This window comes from Lissotriton vulgaris, chromosome 3_1, assembly GCF_964263255.1.
Source record: "Lissotriton vulgaris chromosome 3_1, aLisVul1.2, whole genome shotgun sequence".
Classification (NCBI taxonomy): domain Eukaryota; kingdom Metazoa; phylum Chordata; class Amphibia; order Caudata; family Salamandridae; genus Lissotriton; species Lissotriton vulgaris.
This window is the reverse complement of record NC_141689.1, coordinates 32,039,574-32,060,766: the sequence shown is the minus strand read 5'-3', so window position 1 is coordinate 32,060,766 and position 21,193 is coordinate 32,039,574. Positions and strand designations below refer to the sequence as shown.

Genomic DNA, 21,193 nt, shown 5'->3' with positions numbered 1-21,193 from the left:
AAACAGCATATGACATACTATTGAAGGCAATCCGAGTTTAAAGGAAAGGAAATTTTAAGCCTTGTCCATATTAAATCAGGTAACTTCTTAAATATTGCCCACATGTGGCAGGGCGAACATGTATAGTCCACTAATTTTATGGAGTGAATAGAAAATAATGTCCACAAGATACTATTAACAATGTTATAAATGAACTGTTTTTCTGATATAGTAATGTCTAGTCTAGGGGGTGTTAGAGTTTCAAAAAAAAGGCACTTAATAATATGAGTCATGTAATGTTTGAGTAAGGCAGTAGTAGTGTAAAGTTGTTGGTTCTTGCACATAGATGAAATCATATAGTAAAATGTATCTTTTAACTTTATAGATATTGAGTGAATATGTTTACAAAAGTCCTGAAGAAGGTGTGAAGAATTTGAAATACACCGAAACGCCGCGTCGACTGTTTTTGTTCCACTGTATAATCATTGCTTCACCACCCTTGGTGGTTTTTTAATCTGAATATTTTTTAATTATGCTGTAGACTGTAACCCATACTGGGAGGTAATAAATTGTTTTAACCTTTTTGCAAACCAACACAAATTGATCTATGGAGTATACTTTCTAATACTGCTGTGTGAATGCTTAGTCCCTGCCTTTTTCCAATAGATCACTAGGAGCAAATTATCATAAGGATAATTACTCGGCCGTCATCTACCCCTCTTAGTACTATTTTGTTTGGCCACTTCAGCCTACCATTGCTTAAACAGGGTTTCTTGTTTTCTGATACATAGACCCCCTTCCCTGTATAGACATCAGGGGTACCTCCTTCTGTTGAATTCTATTGAATTGGAAAGAGGCACTAAGAGAAAGAATTGATGCTTATCGTTGTTACCCTCACTCAACCACTGGAAAATCTCCTTTTGAACTATTCAGGGGTAGAGTTCCAAATACAATGTGGTGTCCAGGATGGATGAATCTGAAAAAGGGGTTTGTTGATAATCGTGTTGGTGCTTGGAGAGAGAGAAATAGAAAAACAAACTTGTAGGAAAACATATTTTGACAAAGTTAAATGTGTTAAATTTCATGAAGTAAAGGTTGGTGACCTTGTAAAAATAAAGGCACCTGTAGGGAGAAGGTCTTGGTCAAAATACACTAATGTCAGGCCTGTTATTAAAGTTTTTGGTAACGCTATCAAAACACAAGATGGGAGGATTTGGAACAAAAGTCGAGTTGTGGTAGTTAAATCAAAGAACATTGCTCATGCTGACTGTGATTCTGACTCTAATCTTCTTGGTACCATCAACCCTTCTCTGTCCAGTTCTAACTTTTCTTCCAATAATCGTGTGAGGAGTCAAAGATTACGCAGTGCTCCAATGTACATGAAAGATTATGTGTAAGCAATGTTCATTTTTACCTTTATTTGTTAACTCTTGTTATCTTCTTTATACTTTGATTCTTCATGTCATAAGTTGTTGTAAAGAAGGGAGATGTGTAATGTTGTGTTTCTTTAACTTACATCTCTTTCTTTCAAGGTTCTAGCTTCCCTCCCCATGACTCTTCTTAGAATAAGAATGTTGTATAATTCTTGGAATAGGAATGTAACTTAGATTCTAGGTCAGTTACGACCTGGAGCTGTTGGTGGATGAGGCGATTAAACCATACTCGTGATCTATACTTTGTTTCCTTTTTAATTCATTTCGGAAACACCACATTCTGCACCATAACAAACCATGTTATGACCCAGGGGGTCAGAGCACTTCTATCCACTTCCTGCCTGGGGGCATTTCCGGCATTACACAACACGCTCTAGTGTTTCAGCGCACATTGCTGTTAAAAGGTCTGAGGCAGAGACACGCTAGTCTGATGTTTAAGACAACGCTGCTCGGCCAGGTCTAGGCTTGTGTAACTACGTTTTTAAATATTTAAAATTGTTGAATTGCCTACTTGCACTAGAAACTTACCTGCTCATTTGCACATTTCTTTGCTCGCTCGCCCCAGGCACCCAGATCCGTCACGGCAAGTGCCGCTTGAACGGAGCGTGCCCCAGGGGGTCAGAGCACTCCTATCCACTTCCTGCCTGAGGGCATTTCCGGCGCTACGCAACGCGCTCTAGTGTTTCAGCGCATAATCACTACTTAAATCAATGTCAGACCGGAGGCGCAGCGGACGCGCGCAGCGGGCGCGCCGGCAAGCCCGTCTGCGCCCGTCCGCACCGGGACCGGGCCCAGGGCCATGATCCCTGCACAAAACTTACGAGAGCAGTTGAGGATCAGATATTCGAGTCAAGCATTACGCTTACCTAGAACTAATGCCAGCTGTCCTGCAATAGAGATGCATCTAGAAACCAAACTATGTCCAGTCTGTTTTCACACCTTCATTTTCTCACCCATTGCTGGATCGGCCACATCCATCACACAGCCCAACAGATCAGAGTTTAAACTCAACATAATTAAGGCCGGATTAATCAATGCCAGATCAATGGTTAAACATAACACTCATATGGTGGAGCTAATAGAGAGCCAAAACTTAGATCTACTGTTCATTAAAAAAACATGAGCAGACGAGGCCTCGGATATAGATTTGGCCATGGCCATCCCAGAGGGGTTCTCTATCTGTAGAGTGGACAGGAAAGAGAAACGAGGGGGTGGTCTGGCAATTATATTTAGAGATAGGTTCAGGGTCAAAAGCTCAGACAAGGGCAGCACTCAAAATTGTGAGACATTATCCTTCCAGATCAAGGTCACTAACAACTACACCTTTAACCGCATGCGCGCTAGCGGAATTCCGCTCGCACGCTGGGTTTTTAAAAAACGCACTTTACGTGACGAGCTGGGCTCGTCATCAGCATGCAAAGAGGAGACGCCATGACGAGCCCAGCTCGTCATCAGCGTCGAAGGGGTTAACGGCCTAATATACAGGCCTCCCAGAACTAACTCACCACTGATCGATCTACTTAGTCCATTCTTAGAATCAAGTGTGAAAGACCCCGATTACACCATCTTGGGAGATTTTAACCTACACTTAGAAAAAAGCTCGGACACAATGGTATCATCATTTAGGGACTCGCTGGCCAATTTTGCCCTGGAACAAAGAGTTTTTCAAGATACTCATAGCGCTGGTCACACCCTCGATGGGATGGAATTTTTACCTCCTGTGGGGGTATAACTAAAGAGGCTACTCTACAAGTGCCTTGGTCAGACCATAAGGTGATCACCTTCTCATTGGTAGTAAAGGAAGAAATAGGCAAACCTACTGATTTACCTAGGAGTGTCACTTATTGGGATTGGTTGAGGACCAATTCACGGACTCTTTTAGACAAACTACAGTCATCATGCCCCGATCTGGCCCCAGACAGCAATGCAGCCAATGGTCAAATCATGGATTGGATAAACACCGCAGTTAATGTTGCAGTCCCACTAAGAAAAGTCACTTTTAAGAGGAAAACTCCTTCTCAGCCATGGTTCTCGGAAATTCTTAGGTCACAAAAACAGAACTGTAGAAGAGCTGAGAAAAAATGGAGGATCAATTATGATTCAGGGCTAAAAGAAGACTACAAAACTGCCTTAGCTGTTTATAAAAATCTGATTATGGCAGAAAAAAGCTGCTATTTTACTCAAAACAATTAATGAGACAAAAAATTCCAGCAAAGCGCTTTTTGCCACAGTAAAAAGACTAACAAAAATAGAGAACAATAGTACAGCTGCAATGACGTCGGACTTCTGCAATACTCTGGGTGAATTTTTTGTTAATAAAGTTTCAACAGTTTATGATTCTTTTAAAAAACTCAATATAGGTACATCTGCCCAGGTACCCTTAGAACCTTTTAAACAATCTGTGACGATATCGCAGAGTCCATGGTTTCAATTCACACCACCTTCAGCAGATCAGATTCTGCAAGTGGTGAAGACCACCAGATCCGGAAGCCTTTTGGACCCTTGTCCTCCCAAGGTGATGCAGCTTTTCCCGGAAAACTGCTGAGTTTACAACTAGTGAAATTATTTACACAAATATTAAAATCTGAGATTTTTCCAGAGGCTTGGAAAACCACCTCAGTGATGCCACTTAAAAAAAATCAAATTTAGATTCTGAAGAGCCGGGTAACTACAGACCCATTGCCAGGATACCCTTCGCCGCTAAAATTCTGGAAAAACTTTTGAAAAACCAGATGTCACAATTCCTCTCGGAGGGAAATTCACTAGACCACTCACAATTTGGTTTCAGAGAGGGACATGGGACAGAAACGGCACTGCTAACGGCGGTAGAAGAACTCAGGAGTGTGCTGGATAACAGAGGGAAGGCCGCCTTGGTTCTTTTGGACCTATCAGCGGCCTTCGATATGGTCAGCCATGAGACACTCCTGACCCGTCTGGCAGAAGTCAGAGTTCATAGTTCGGCATGTGCTCTTCTGGCATCTTACCTGTGTAATAGAACTTTCTCAGTAGAGCTGGGGGAGGCAAGCTCCAAATCATTCAGAACACCATGTGGGGTGCCCCAGGAGTCTTCTTTAAGCCCTACCCTTTTTAATCTGTATGTAGCCCCATTAGCAGGAATCATAAGGGAAAGCGTCTCTACCCCAGTTTCCTATGCCGACGACACCCAGAGAGTGGTGTCTATTAGCAAGGATGTTAAAGAGACTGCGGACAAATTCAGATCATGTATGACGCAAGTCAGACAATGGCTGCTGAATAACTGCTTGAAGTTAAATGGGGATAAAAGTGAAGTAATGGTGCTTGGGGCTGATCCAAACACCTGGCTCCCGGAGTGGTGGCCAGACAGTCTTGGTAACTGTCCGGCCCCAGTAGAAAAATTGAAAAATCTGGGTACGACTCTAGACATCAAACTCTCATTTGATGCTCAGGCCAGTAAAGTGGCTTCCTCAGTCTGGTATATTCTGAAAATTATTAGAAAACTGCTGCCCTACATTCCAGCTGATGCCCGGAAAACGGTGATGACTGCCGTGGCCTTGTCAAGGAAAGATTATGAAAATGCCTTGTGCGTGGGAGCCAAGGTCCAAATTTTTGAAAAACTACAATGTTTGCAGAATGCAGCCGCAAGGCTGGTGCTGGACATTCCCAAATATGAGCCAATTGCCCATAAATTAAAAACTCTTCATTGTCTCCCCATCCGCAAAAGAGCTCAGTTTAAATTGCTATGCCTGGCTTATAAGGCGCTTCATGGATTTGGCTTGCAGTTCTTAAAATCCCATCTGAAACTGTACAAACCCATTAGGCTTCTTAGATCTAGCCAATCAAAATTAATCCGGTTTCCGAAACATAGAAGGGCCAGATGGGGAGGGAGACGTTTCCTACTACACACAGCAAAGGTATGGAATCTGCTCCCAATCTCCATTAACGACAGCCCATCCCTGCTCTCCTTAAGAAAATCAGTGAAAACTTGGCTCTTCACTGCCTGCTAGATTCTGTATTGTCGGTCTGTAAGTCTCTTCTGTCATAAGCGCCAAGACGCCCATGGGCATTCGCACGCTCTACAAAATGATAAATCAAATCATGTGCTTGCGTTTGTACGGTGAGCTGTGTTCTAAACCACAAAACACTTACTATACAGATTTCCTGTAAGGCCTAGAAGTGCAGTTGATGGCATGTGGGGCTTTACAATGACCAACAAGTGAATTGAACCAAGCCCTTCCGCAGCCTGTTTGACTAGTACAACGTCTCAAGCGTGGGAATGGGGGGTGAGAATGAGCGAGGGAAGGGCAGCTGAAACAAAGACGTCACACGACCTTGCAAGGCAACGGAGACCATGGAGGGGATTGCTGTCGTACTGTGCGCTGTATTCTAAATCACAAAACGCTTACTATACAGGCGCACTCCAGCGCCTAGGAGGTTGGTTGCATGTGGCACTTTACAAAGATCATCTAGTAAATTGAAACAAGCCCCTCTCGCAGCCTGTTTTATTAGTAACCAGCGAGCCCGTTAGGACATGCCCCTGTTTTTTGTAACTATTTCAGTGGTGGGGAGGAGGGGAATGAGTGAGTGAAGGGAAGCTGAAACGAAGCAGTTACGTGACCTTGCAAGGCAATGGAGAACATGGAAGGGATTGGTGACTTTCTTGCTCTCTCCCCACTAATGTTTTCCTGGTAATTAAAAAACATGCTGTGGCTTGAAAAACAAGATAAGATCATGATTTACAAGTCTGTTCCATCATGGTCGGAGCACAGGGCAAGCAGCCATGGGGGTAGGGGGGCGAGAAAACAGCAGGAAGGGGTAATTGGGGGAAAGGATAAGAAATAATGCAGAGTGGGTGAGAGCAATTTCACCAAAACAACACGGTGGAGGAGGACCTAGGGGAAGTTTAAAGACCAGGCTCTGGGTACTATCCCCAGCAGAACTAACAAACAACAAAGGTACCAGAGGGTCTCAGGTAAATGTGCCCAAAAATAAAGAGAACCAACCGAGAACTCACCCTAACTCACAGGTTATGTCACAGAGAGCTCTCCATGGATGAGGAAAAATACCCATCAGTCACCATTCGGATCCGCCCTTCATCATTTGGAATTTTAACCGTACCACCCGTCAGAGGTTATTAGTACTCTCCTCAGAGGTCAACCCGGTGGTAGGGGGTATCCTCAATGAGTACAAGAGACAACAGTGTGGTATACCACTCGATGTAGGTGAGTGGCAGAAAAAGTGGGACTGGGGTGTGCAGTGCAAAAAGAAGTGTGAAAAAAGAAGAAACCAAGGAAAAGTGTGTTCAAAATTGGTTTAGAAAAAGCACTAGATAAAGATTTATTCCAGGTGTGCTTAACATACCAATGTTAAAAACAATGCACCCACAAACTGTCTGTTTATGTAGACAGCTTCAGGTCAATATGGTCGACTAGTTTCAGCAATTAGAGGACTGCTTTTGTCCTTGCTTTCATCAGTACCAGAATTAAAATAAATGCTACTACACCAGGTGAAGAAGTAAATCAAAAGCCAAGAGTGACACCAAAGCTACATAAACAAGTGCACATGGTCACCTGAATACTCCGGGTGCCCTTACAGTCTGTGCAAATCACTCAATCTGTAAGGTTGGCTAGCCTCACCCCACCTGGCAGAGGCTCAGGGGAAAATGAAGCACCGCTCTAACCGTCGGTACTCCTGGCCGGCGTCCTGGCCTGGCCAGGAGTACCGACGGTTAGAGCGGTGCTTCATTTTCCCCTGAGCCTCTGCCAGGTGGGGTGAGGCTAGCCAACCTTACAGATTGAGTGATTTGCACAGACTGTAAGGGCACCCGGAGTATTCAGGTGACCATGTGCACTTGTTTATGTAGCTTTGGTGTCACTCTTGGCTTTTGATTTACTTCTTCACCTGGTGTAGTAGCATTTATTTTAATTCTGGTACTGATGAAAGCAAGGACAAAAGCAGTCCTCTAATTGCTGAAACTAGTCGACCATATTGACCTGAAGCTGTCTACATAAACAGACAGTTTGCGGGTGCATTGTTTTTAACATTGGTATGTTAAGCACACCTGGAATAAATCTTTATCTAGTGCTTTTTCTAAACCAATTTTGAACACACTTTTCCTTGGTTTCTTCTTTTTTCACACTTCTTTTTGCACTGCACACCCCAGTCCCACTTTTTCTGCCACTCACCTACATCGAGTGGTATACCACACTGTTGTCTCTTGTACTCATTGAGGATACCCCCTACCACCGGGTTGACCTCTGAGGAGAGTACTAATAACCTCTGACGGGTGGTACGGTTAAAATCCCAAATGATGAAGGGCGGATCCGAATGGTGACTGATGGGTATTTTTCCTCATCCATGGAGAGCTCTCTGTGACATAACCTGTGAGTTAGGGTGAGTTCTCGGTTGGTTCTCTTTATTTTTGGGCACATTTACCTGAGACCCTCTGGTACCTTTGTTGTTTGAGAGCAATTTCACGACTGTCGGAGAAAAACAGCGCAACCAGACACTGGGACGCAGGATGAAGAAAGTGACAGTGGGCGGAGGGTGATTGGGGAACAGGACAATAAACTTGATAGGAACATGATTTACAGGCCTGTTTACAGAAACAGCATGATGTTCAAAGCAAGTAAAAACCCAGAGTGCTCCAGAGGCGGGCTCTTAAAGAAAAAAAAGTTCCTAAAATGGTCATGAAATGGGAGGAGTGGATGGATAGTAGTAATTGGTTCCTGCTCTCGGGAGGGTTAAACACAGGAAGAGGCATGACGCATGCATGCCATAGACAAACAGGGAGAAAGATTAGGAGGGAGACGATGGAGCCAGCAATTGGGAAGCCTATGGGTAGGCTGAAGCCCACAAAGTATATGTAACATGTCCCTTCTCAGGCTGCGCATGCGCGGTCTAGAGCAGAGACCTAAACATGCTTCCTGAATTAGGTATTTCTTAAATCTAGGGTCAGACACAATCACCATGGCACACCTCACAGACCCCTTCAATTAAAAGAGCTCCCCAGCTTTATATATGCAAACATAGAAGTACATATTTAGGGGTAGTGACTTTAGGTATGTTGTCAGGTTTTAGAATGGGAGTTAATTTTCAGTTCTCATTTGGGCACGAGCTCCAAAACCAAACTGAATTATATTTGGCAAAACTTGAATCTCTTTCAAACCAGTAAAGCTCAATGACCTGCACAAAAAACACAGATCCTTAAATGTAAAACCAGTTCAAATAGATTGTTTATTTATTTACATTGCAACTTCTCAGTTTAAAATACAGGAGTAGAGCAGATAAATACAATGTCCTTCTTTAATTTTGTACTATAAACTAAACCAATACAAAAGTGATTAAATCATCAGCGTCTTTGATTTAGAAGCTGCAATACTTCCACTAATCTCAAAGGAAAATTTTACTTACCTGTAAGAATAGTTTTGAAGCTTAAAGCTACTTTAGATTCTCATGGCGTGCATTATCCATGATCTCTGGAAATAACGCAGCTCCAAGCCACTGGCGTCTATAAATTTAGCCTCTTTAAGTCTATGAAAGTCGACAATATATGTTAGAGTTACTATAAAGGCAGAACAAGAGCTTCGCTGTTTCTTAGAGCTCCATTCACCACAGAGGCCTGGAACCCCAGTACGACAATGTGTGCACAGTGTATTTTGGAACAAATAGATCAGGTCGAGAACAAGAGATCCTGAGGTGCACAGTCATGGAAGTTCTTGTAACAGAGAGTCAATCATCTTTGCTTTTAGGATAAGCAGCTTATGAAAGGCATGAAATCTGAAGAACTAGTCACGTACTCATCTAGGAAGACAAAAGTACCCCAGCCTAAGATAGCAGATTCGATGGGAATGATGAAGACGCATTGGTGGGAATGTTCCAGAGCAAGGAGCTTTCTGCTGGTCTTTCAGATACCAAAGAGACACCACATTTTCATAACGCTACTGATGAAGAGCGAGTGATGAGTGTGTGGTTTGAAACTCAGGGGGACACTGGGACATCTCAATCCTTTTCTTAAATTGTAATAGAGTTGGAACTGGAGAACTGGGATACGTAGGAGGCCAGCACTGGGTTGGTCGGCAATACTTTGATGGGCAGATCCCAGCTGAAGGTGTCCACGTCGATTTGCTCTGCCCCCGTCCAGGTAATGGTCTCCGGCTGGTTCTCTGGAACGGTCGGAGTCTCCACTGGTTCACGGGAGGTCACAAACTCAAAGTGCAGCCGCCACTTCAGGGACACTGCAAACAAGAAAAGAGTCAGTAAAGATGGAACTGAGAAGGTCACTAAACAGGCACACTGCGGACAGCCAGGTATCGATAGTAGATCTAGGAGGTATATAGACATGCCAGATGTGGGCGATCAAAATAAAATACATCTGGGTAAAACGGATTGAAACAGAAATAATTTGCAGTCAATGGTGTGTCTGAAAATACAGTATACATCCAGCTGACACTTGACACCCTTCAGCCTATAGATAACAAGTAGGTTATGTCTTGGAGAAACATGCTTAATAACAAGGACAGGTTCTTCACATGCACCTGTTAAAACACAGATTAAACTAACAGAACCTTTCCATAGCACAACACTCAACTACTACTGTGAAATTTCTGAAACAACAATGACGCAGTCTGTCTCTGGCACTCACTCTCTACCTTCATCATCTGCCCGACAGCACCACTGACCGGGCACAGAAGCACCACCTGTGCTGCTGGCACAAGTGTGAACAGAGGCCCTTGCAACCAAATCCAGTTTGACTCGTGGTATCACAGTTCAAGAAAGTACTTACAGAGGCGTACATCTCAAGAATGGTGCCTGGGTTGCACAGCAATAACTGAGAAAGGAACACAGCAGATATGGATATCTCAACTTTCCGTTTAGAGTAAAACACCCCATTGCACTTCGTAGAACTAAAAGTAAGCTAAGGGTAGGGTATGGATTCACTCGAAAGCTGCACCATCTCAAGGGAGATAGACCCTGGGGGAAATGTTTATTTCATCCTGTGCCCTTGGGCATGGACCGAATATCGCTGGATCCTCTTTGTGTATTCCATTCTCCATCACTTCTACTCAACGAAAATGGGGGGTTGCGCTAGCGTAGGCATTCCAAACTTGGGGATGCCTCCATCTTATCCCGCTCCAACATCCAGGAGAAACATGACCTTAGGAAACCAATAAAGCACAACAAGGGGACTGTAAAACAGTCTTTTCAGGCAACACGCAGCTCAGACAGGTCATGGCCGAGATAATGGTTCAGAGATCACAGTGCTGCCCTCTGCACAATATAATGAGCTGCTGGAAGAGGGTGGGAGACAGGAGCAGGACTACATGGGTACAATGCCATCAGATGATTTTCTAGATTATGTTTTCCAAATTAAATTCAGATCATATGGATGTTCTTGAAGCAGCCTCTTTTTGTTTACGTTGCTGAAAGCTCCACTTTCTTTCATCAACATCTTTTATATATTCCGGAAATTATAAGCGTTGCGTCTTTCTTCAACCAGTGTATACGGACTACTCTGCCCCAAAGGGTGTGAAATTAAAGAGAAGTAGAGAAATCTGTGCACAACCCTGACGCAATGTAGTGAACAGTGGGTAAATGAAGGTAGAAACTCACAAACCTGGTAGATATACGAAGCTAACCAGATCTTGTGGCACTGCGCGACACAGGCAAACACACAATGCTAACTAGACATTGCTGCATTGCTCAACACAGGCAGATAACCTACACTGGATGACTCGGGACAGGCATACTCCAAGTACGGCCCGAGGGGCGCATGCGGCCCTCCCGACCTTTAATTGTGGCCCCCTGGTGAACGGCAGCACTGAGCTGCTGTTCACTTTACAGAGCAGGAAAATTCAGAAAGCTGCAAAACAAAAGAGCATATTTTATTTACATATTAGCTAAAGTAACCATTAGGAAGAAAAGAAAGTGCCCTAGACAACCTATCTTTAGGAACACCTCTAGTTTTAAAGACACCTTTAGTTTTAAACTCTCTTCAAACAAGTGTATTTCATTAACATGTGTGAGAGTGTTACCGTAGTAAATCAAATAGTCGCTGCATTGACAGGCACTTATTGGCGGTGATCGTTTTCAAACATGATCTTGGAAACCTTCATGCCGCCCGCACTCTGAAAAGAATGCTATTTGTGAACCAAGAGGGAAGTCATTTGTCCGGTGCACTCTGTGTTGCCCTTGGTTGGTATATAATTGGAACACCATTATAGTTTATTAAATAAAACTTGAGAAGGTTTTGTACCATGCATATCCTATTCCTTAACTCATGTATTTTAGGGGCTTCCATATGTGTTAATGAAGAAATAAGAAGCAAAGTGAAATTAACAAATATCCTAGGGTCACACAATTTCATCAAGTGGGGAAGCCAAGACTGATGACAGGTTTTCTGGTTTCATATTTTGCAATTCAGCAACCGGATGAGTAGCTCTTTCCCTCTCATGTTTTTCATTATAAGTTAATGATTTGACTTTAATTCTTGATGCATAAGAATAGAACACGGGCGGCAGACAGAAGCCACGTGAAGGCTCGGTTAGCTGTACACACCATGCATCTGCTTTGCGTCCCCCTACGCTCACATTTCATCACCCCAATCCTCCTATTGTTGGCATTGGTGCGCACCTCGGGCATGCCACAGACAGTACTTTGCGGACCCCGGGGAAATGTTTGTGAGTACCCATGACTTGGGACATGTATGATTAGAAATACCCAAAGTGAGGAAATGGGGTGTACTACATGGTGTGGTTGTTCGACCTCACCGTGTAATACATTTACCAACGCCTTTCGGTCCTGCAGGTTTCGTCTGTAAAACCCTCTGCTGAACCCTGGGTAGTCGTGGTACTGAGCACCAAGGCTTACACAGAGGAACAAGTGTTAAGCATTTAAACAACACAAAAACAATTGAATAGAATAGACACGGCACTCAGGAAATCCAACACCAATTTATAAAAATAGATTGTATTTTTATAATAAATTAGATGCTAGAACAACAAGCATTAGAAATGCAATAGGTCTCGCAGCATTAGAGTTAGTGCTTTTAGAATTGTTTATGGGTTTTTTTGTAAATCTTTAGCATGAGGTTGAGGGTGAGTGAGGGTGAGGGGTTGAGGGTGAGTGAGGGTGAGGCTGAGGGGTTGAGGGTGAGGGTGAGTGAGGGGTTGAGGGTGAGGGGTTGAGGGTGAGTGAGGGTGAGGGGTTGAGGGTGGGTGAGGGGTTGAGGGTGAGGGGTTGAGGGTGAGGGTGAGTGAGGGTGAGGGTGAGTGAGGGTGGGTGAGGGTGAGGGTGAGTGAGGGTGGGTGAGTGTGAGTGAGGGTGAGTGGGGGTGAGTGTGGGTGAGTGTGGGTGAGGGTGAGGGATTGAGGGTGAGGGGTTGAGGGTGAGTGAGGGTGAGGGGTTGAGGGTGAGTGAGGGTGAGGGGTTGAGGGTGAGTGAGGGTGAGGGAGGGTGAGGGGTTGAGGTTGAGGGGTTGAGGGTGAGTGGGGGTGAGTGAGGGTGAGGGGTTGAGGGTGAGTGAGGGTGAAGGTGAGTGAGGGTGAGTGAGGGTGGGTGAGGGTGAGTGAGGGTGAGGCTGAGGGGTTGAGGGTGAGGGTGAGTGAGGGTGAGTGAGGGGTTGAGGGTGAGTGAGGGTGAGGGGTTGAGGGTGGGTGAGGGGTTGAGGGTGAGTGAGGGTGAGGGGTTGAGGGTGAGTGAGGGTGAGGGTGAGTGAGGGTGAGTGAGGGTGAGGGTGAGTGAGGGTGAGTGAGGGTGAGGGTGAGTGAGGGTGAGTGAGTGTGAGTGAGGGTGAGTGGGGGTGAGTGTGGGTGAGTGTGGGTGAGTGATTGAGGGTGAGGGGTTGAGGGTGAGTGAGGGTGAGGGGTTGAGGGTGAGTGAGGGTGAGGGAGGGTGAGGGGTTGAGGGTGGGATTATACAGTCAGTCCCTCGGTCACAAGACCTGCCAGGAGGGCTGTGCTGTGGTAGGTTTATCCTGGACGTGCTGTGCTGCCCTGCCCTGCCCTGCCCCCGGCTGCAAGGGTGCTCCAATGCTGGCCACGCACTTCTCTGTAACGGGTGTCATGTGAGCAGGCGTCATCTGACACGGCCTAGCAACCGCGCGAGCCCAGCGTGGAGACCGCAAACACCAGAGCCTGCTATCGGCGCAGGAGCAACTCGCTGCAAGGGCGCCTCGCCCTGCACCACCTCTGGGATACACGGCGACCCTGCACTGAAAGGAAGAAACGGATCTTAGGCAGCTCAGCGAGCTTCACTCTGATTGCACTGAACAAAGAAGCGTGCATTTTCCCTCTTTAACCAACATGCCAGAGGCTTCTGCTCACACTACTGCCGAGTAAGGCTAGGAGCAGGGTTTAACACAGTTACATCAGAAAAATCTTCGGGTGACGCATTACCAGCTCGTTCAAATATATATAACATTAAAGCAGTGACTTCTCAAGACACGTGACACAGAACCACAGAGCGTACCCGAGGCGAAAACATGGGAGCTGTACACAAAACCTCTCCCAATAATTGTAATGAAAATAAAAAAAATCAATAAAAAAAAAAAAACAGTAAGTACAATAACTGTTGCTATTTTTCTAAAGTATTGGAATGGCGAGTAACCTTGTCATCCGCAAATAAAACAGCAAATGTTGTTTTAATTATTTTATTTTCCGGTCTTTCCAAGTCTGTGTAAGAGGAATGGCGGTGTAAGGAAACTCGTGCAACCGTGGCGATCACCAACTCAGCCTGAATCTAGGTGCACTGGGAAAACTGTGAGTAAATGGGTGAACTGTTAAGAAATACAGCGATGCAATGTTAAGGGGAACTGCGAGGCAAGGCGGAGGTAGAGCTTGTATCTTTACTGAGGACTATTCCCGTTTGTGACATTTCATCGCGAGGTGAAAAAGACAGCTGGTGTCAACAAATTAACTTTTGTCAACTATAAAACAAGCCTTTCACCGTAACACGGCGGGCAGGGGAGGGGGCGGAGAGGGAGAGGAGAAATGCGACACGGAGGGAGGGGGAGGGGGAGGGGGCGGAGCGGGGAGGGGGCGGAGAGGGGAGAGGTGCGACACGACGGAAGGAAGAGAGGGGAGGGGGAGGAGAAAGAGAAAGAGAAATGCGACACGGCGGGAGGGGGCCTAAAGTATTGGAATGGCGAGTAACCTTGTCATCCGCAAATAAAACAGCAAATGTTGTTTTAATTATTTTATTTTTCGGTCTTTCCAAGTCTGTGTAAGAGGAATGGCGGTGTAAGGAAACTCGTGCAACCGTGGCGATCACCAACTCAGCCTGAATCTAGGTGCACTGGGAAAACTGTGAGTAAATGGGTGAACTGTTAAGAAATACAGCGATGCAATGGCGGGGGAGGGCGGGTTTGGAATGACGAGCTCGCGAGGCGGTGTTGGCGGGGAGGGGGCGGAGCGGGGGAGAGGGTGTGTGTGAAACGAGACGGAGGGGAGAGAGGGGAGGGGGAGGAGAAAGAGAAATGCGACACGGCGGGAGGGGGCGGAGCGGGGGAGAGGGTGTATGTGTGTTGTTAGGAGACGGACGTGCACGCGCACGCGCTTTTAAGGTCAATGCGCATGCGCATAAGCTCAATGCGCATGCGCATTGACCTTAAAAGTCACGGGCACTGCAAGGAATCGCCACGATTCCTTGCAAGTTAGATAAAGAGTCGATGAGCCCCTATAGTCTCGCTTGCTCGATGCGCATGCGCATCGACAGGCGAGACCTAAAAAAGATCAACCAGAAGGATCCAGAGATAGATTTTACAAGCAATAATAAATCAAAGCAATTCACTCACCCGTGAATAAGCCTTGGCAAAAGCAACAAATCGGACAGTTAGAAACGTTTTTAAGGCAAACTTATGTGTCAATGCGGTTGGTTAAAAGTATCTGGGGCGACTAACTCTGGGGAAGAGTTAGTCAAGGGGACCAGCCAGGTCCTCAAGAACAGTTCCCTTCCAAACAGTAGCAGTTCGTCAGCAGTCCCAGGCATGTTATCCGCATTGCAACGGATTCACATGGAGTGGTCCTGATGCAAGGGATGAAGGATGCTGAAGATGCTCCAAGAATGCTCTAGATATGACACAGTCGACAGGAGTCTTCCTGCAGGGATTTCTCGATCCACAAAGATTGTGAGGGGGTCCAGTTTGCAATGTCAACGTTCCACAAAGTCCTCTCCGGTCTGGCCGAAGTCCAGTCACCAGTGGACTACAAGTAGCCCATAGTCATGGTCATAGGTTAATCCTTCCTGAGTCAGAAATTTGGGTCTCAGCAACTCTCCAACATCACTCACAGGCTCAACGCACTCGGGTGCAACTCTGTGCTTCGGGCTTTGGTCATCAGTGCTGCATGGCGGCGGCAGTAGCAACTTGGAGACTCAAGGCTACCACCTTGCCTCAGCAGACTTCAACTGTTGGGTCGCTGTGCTGGAAACTGGAGCTTTCCCGGGCTCTGGAGACGGCATCTCCTTGAGCAGGTCAAGGCAGGCACAGCCCCTCTCTTCACTAGACACCTGGTGCAGCAGGTGCAGTCCTCTTTGGTGCAGCCTCGGTTCGTTGGTCCCTCGTTGTAGCAGGGCAGTCTCTCCAAGTCAGTAGAGATCTGAAGATCTGGGCGTCAGGGGTGCCCCTTTTATGCTTTGAAAGTACCCTGAGGGCAGGATGCAGCTAGTAGTCAATGGGCTACCTGGTTCCCTCCCACCTGGTGACCACTTACCGTGAAGTTTGGCACCTGGCTTACCCTGCAATACACCATTCTGCACACTCCCAAGATGGCTAGACCCCTTTCTTGGTGTTCAGACCTCCCTAGTGCACCCCAGAGCAGTGGTACTTCAGAGCTACACACCCCTGGGCAAAACGGTTTGGCAACTGGTATCCCCTCTCTGCTTCTCGTGCCAGTCTGTCGTCCTCAACAATGTGACAGCCCCCCCCCTCATGGGGCACAACTGCCATTCAACTGCGGCTTCACCTTTGAAGCTAACCTTTTGGGGTAACACACAAGTGGCGTCCTGCAGAAGGGTGGGAGGTTATAGCTCCCTCGACTGCAATCCCACATTGTTTTCCTTCCTGAGAGTCATTGGCATGTCTCTCCAGGAGGGCAGCACGCTGTCTGGTAGAGTAGGCTCAGTGTGTGCCAAGGAAGGCACAGGAGTTTTAAAAAGGCAAAGTGGAAGCTTAGCTAAAGCTGCACACAAACAAGTTACATTAATTTCAACTTGAGATACGAGTCGGGCTTAATGTAACTAGTTCATTCTTTGGAGTGCATACTTTGTTTGCACCATTCAGGAGTTACCCCAGCTGAGGGGTCAGCCTGTAGTCCTGTACTCAGGAAGGAAAACAATGTGGGATTGCAGTCGAGGGAGCTATAACCTCCCTCCCATCAGGTGAAAAAGGAATCAAAAAAAAAAAAGCAACAGTTTAGAGGGTTTTACTGTCAGGAAATCCAAAGTTAATGTTTTGCCTGAATCATCAATCAATCAATCAATCAATCAATCATTGCATTTATATAGCGCACTACTCACCCGGAGGGTCTCAAGGCGCTTCGGGAGGGGGGGGTCCGCTACTGCTCGAACAGCCAGGTCTTGAGCTGCTTCCTGAAGGCGAGGTGGTCTTGGGTCAGGCGGAGGTGGGTCGGGAGGGAGTTCCAGGTCTTGGCGGCCAGGTGGGAGAAAGATCTTCCTCCTATTGTGGCTCTTCGGATGCGAGGGACGGCGGCGAGCGCTTGGCTGGTTGATCGGAGGTGGCGTGTGGGAGTGTAGAAGTTGAGGCGGCTGTTGAGGTAACTCGGGCCTTGGTCATGTAGGGCTTTGTGTGCGTGGGTGAGGAGACGGAAGGTGATTCTCTTGTTGATGGGGAGCCAGTGCAGGTCTCTCAGATGTCCGGAGATGTGGCTGCGTCAGGGGATGTCGAGGATGAGTCTGGCTGAGGCGTTCTGGATACGCTGGAGTCTCTTCTGGAGCTTGGCGGTGGTTCCGGCGTAGATGGCGTTGCCGTAGTCCAGGCGGCTGGTGACGAGGGCCTGGGTGACCGTCTTCCTGGTCTCGGTGCGCAGGATGTTGAAACAGGACGAGGAGACGGCGTTGACTTGTCTGGTCATGGAGTTGCACCAATCATATCTTGCACCCTGCCTTTAGGACTCCGTAGGCTTGCCAGAAGTGGTGCCTTTGCCATTGTTTTCAGCGGCAAAGTCCAGCTAGCAGTGCATGATTTCTCTACTAGTCTAAAGTGGAGGTCTAGGGGTCTTGTTTTACTTTGGGGTCCTCCTGGGTAGCACAACCAGTGGTGCAAGCCCTGGGGCAACCCTGCAACTCACATGACCGGTGTACAAGGGTACCATTTAGCAGGGACTCAGAGGTAAGTTAGGCATTTCCAATTGGGCGCAGCAAATTCGGCATACACTTTAGGATGAAGGCACAGGCACTGAAGGTTGGTTAGCAGGCCTCAGTACACTTTCAGAGTCGAAAAACCAGCATCAGTCAAAGAACTTGGAGGTGACCATATAAAAATACACATTTCCCTACACCCAATAACAAAATTTAAAAAAAGGGCAATGACCAGTTTGAGGTCCTCACAAGACACTCACCAATGTTAGTTGAAAATCCCGGTGCAGAGCTTAGTGGAATAGGTACGCTGAAATTGCTCTTGGCAGTGTGGAGGCAAGACTCCTGGTGCCGGCCATGCGTGCTGAATGATACTGGTTGACCACGTCGCCGCTGGAACTCTTCCTGTACAGCCTCCTCAGTCTGTAGGCTAACAGAGTACTGGAAAACCAACAAACTATACTCAGAACAGTCTGGGAGAATGATATTGAACACTCAACTCTAACACAATGGGACACATAACAACTACTATGTCCCTGTCAGGCTAGTCTAACAATGAACTTAATGCAAAAAATGAACTACCTGTAACACCACTTCTCCAGGGTGGATATGGTAATTAATTTTATCAACACTGGATTTTCTCTGCACATCCAAGAGTCCTAAACCACCCCCTTCAACCGAGAGAAATAGCTTTCTCTAACAGTGAAAAAAAGCTTATGTAGAGATCTGTCTCTCTCCTTTAAATAGGTTTTCCATGACATCACACAGAGATATACTTTACTATTTATAAGCATTAATGAGGATCACACAGTGGAGCACTGTTTTTTAGGTCTCGCCTAGCGAATGCAGCGCATGCGCTGATGCGCCCTGACGAGACTATTGTCGTCGCTTTCGTTCTCAAAGGGAGACAAACCATGTGCGCGCCCGCCGCCGGACAGGCGATGTGCACGCGCATGGAGTCGCCCAGTGTGTGCTCGATTTATTACAGCTCGGCCGCTCGCTCCCTCCCTACGCTGTTTGCCTGCTCGCAGTTAACTTGTTTCTAGCTGTCTTCTTGTAGTGACCTTCTGTACTTTTGACTATGCCCAACTCTGCCTCCTACTGCATACCCTCTACCCCCACTAGCACTTTTCATCAGCTGTAAGGCAGTATGAGAAATACACAAATGAAAAATGCATAAATAAATTAAACAGGCGTAGAGAAACGTCTTGACATTAAAATATTACTCCAGTTATTGAAATGAAATTTTAGAAAGATCTTGCAGACTGGCAATTTCACAGCAAGGCGTAGTGTTATATCTAACTGTGAGAGGATGGGTAGAAGTTTGACCTAGTTATAGTGCCTTTTGTTTCTCACTATTTGTACCACAGGCTGAGTCTTACACCGATGGCTTGAAAACAAAGATCCTGTGGCATGGATTAATTCTCTAAACGTCAACTCTCCAAAATGCCATCGTAAGCGGAAGTGACATCATCACAAGCCCTTTTACCCCTCCGAGACAAGACAAGTTGTGATATCACACTATCATTAGTGTTGGAAGACTTCACAGGAATCAACGTCATGGGAAGTTTGAGATTAATATAGCCACAAGAAGGGACATGTAGAAAGTGGATGTAAAAATATAAATATACTACTGGCATGAGTAATTTGAATCCCTTCCTTCTATGATGGATATACAGTTGCAAAGTGGCCAGTGTTTATTCACAAGGTTGGTGAAAAAAATGTAAACCCAGCAAAAGCCAGTACTTGGAGTAGAGTGGAGTGGAGTGGTGTGGCTCACTGGTTAGAGGCAGCAGACCAGGAAGCAGAGAACGGCCCGGGACCAGAGTTCAAATCCCGACGCGGCAGGGTCGTGGACCAGGGTCAGTGGACTCGATAATTCTCGCCTCGGTGCTTACTCTAACCAGGGATCACACTCGGCAACTCTGGGCATTAGCTTGCCTCATCTCTACAACGGCCCCCCACATTCGCCGGGGATGCCTGGTTTCACCTTGGAGATACCCAGGAGGGAACATCTCACAGGGAAAGCCAGGACGGGTTCCCCAGCGGTCTATAGCGCCAGGACGCCTCAGGGCAGCAGTGCGCTTTACAAGACCACATACATTACATTACATTACATACATTTTCTCTTTTAAATCTTAACTTAAAACAGTAAATACAAGAGGAATTCACTGCCAAGTATTTTAGATCATCCAAAAACGAACCTGAATGGAGTACTAAAGAAGACAAAAGCAGAGGTGCCCTGCTAACACAATATACATAGAATCCAAAATCTTAAAACATGAACAAAATAGCCACTGAAGACCAACAAAATCCACCGGATGCAGTGCAAAGAAACACCCAGAACCTGCAGTACAAGCAGTTGTGCGCTCTGGGGCCTGGAGCCTCGAAGGCATCGAAGTAAGTGTGGCTGGGCAACACCTGACTCGAGAGGACAAACAATTTCAAGCATCAACTTTGTACTGTCCCCCACGAGCAGCCTGGATCGGTTGCTGTTTGACAGGCAGCGGGTAGAAACAGTTTTTATTTTCCAACACAAATATGGTGCTGTTTTTGCAACCTGACGCCAGGGGTCACATAGGACAAACCAAGGGCGACCACTAAATGGCATCCAAAGACGTTTGAAGGCGTGGAACAAAACGGCAAATACCCAGGGAATGGTGGACTCCACTTTCCAAAGGGCCTCTTGATAAATAATCCGGACAATCAGAAGTTATGCCAGAATGGTGTGCATATATACACCAGCTATTTTCTTAATTTGACAGATGGGCATGCCAGAACTTCCAACCTTTGTCCAAGCTTATTTTTAAGGAAAGTTTCCAGCCTTAAAATCTCAGCTTTGTAACTAATGAGACACAAGGCTATCGATGATTTATCGCTGAGTTTGGACAAAGGCTCTCTGTAATCTTCTATTCGCCAAGGAACATTCTCTATCAAATTCTCTATAGAAGGGAGCATCCCTTCTTGAAGGTGGAAGGGTAAGGAGATAATTCAATTATAAAACATAGCAAAATAATGCACTCAGAATCTCCCTATGATAGGACTCATGACTAAGACCAGTGGCGAACTGAGAAGCACAGCTGGAGAAAAACTTCCTGTTAAAGTCTTTGGGCAAACATGTTGTTTTAGTAACACATTTGTACCATCCACAACCCTTGTCAGGCCTAGATACAGCTTAGCAACTGGAGTAGCCACGCCGACAGCCTAAGGTCTGGGTTAGAGCAACAGCAATAAAGGCCCTCCTGCCTTGGGATCAGCGAGCACCAGTGCCTGCTCCTAGAACTCAATGAAGGCCTAGAACTCAAGCTCTCCCATCTCAACCTCCCCCCCCCCCCCAACCCCCTACCACAAGTCAAAATCTTTAGTGAAATGAGAGACTAACACACTGACTAGCTTACTTGTCCAAGGAAGCAGAGGCTGACTGCTTAACTTACTGATCTCTCGCCCAGAGCAAGCACCGGAAGAGCGAACTCATAACGGCTACAAGCAAAAGA

At 46.3% G+C, this 21,193-nt stretch overlaps 1 protein-coding gene across 3 annotated transcripts in view; it reads right to left on the bottom strand.

Annotated features, from left to right (window-relative positions):
• Positions 1–8,599: 8,599 nt before the first annotated feature.
• Positions 8,600–21,193, bottom strand: part of RGP1 (RGP1 partner of RAB6A GEF complex) — a 96,360-nt gene continuing 83,766 nt past the window's right edge. For all 3 annotated transcript variants that reach the window (XM_086960018.1, XM_086960015.1, XM_086960017.1), the window contains exons 8-9: positions 17,963–18,140; positions 8,600–9,625 (exon numbers count right to left, since the gene is read on the bottom strand). In XM_086960018.1, coding sequence (XP_086816144.1) covers positions 9,402–9,625; positions 17,963–18,140 — 402 coding nt within the window. In that variant the 3' untranslated portion in view covers positions 8,600–9,401. The remainder of the gene's footprint in view (positions 9,626–17,962; positions 18,141–21,193) is intronic.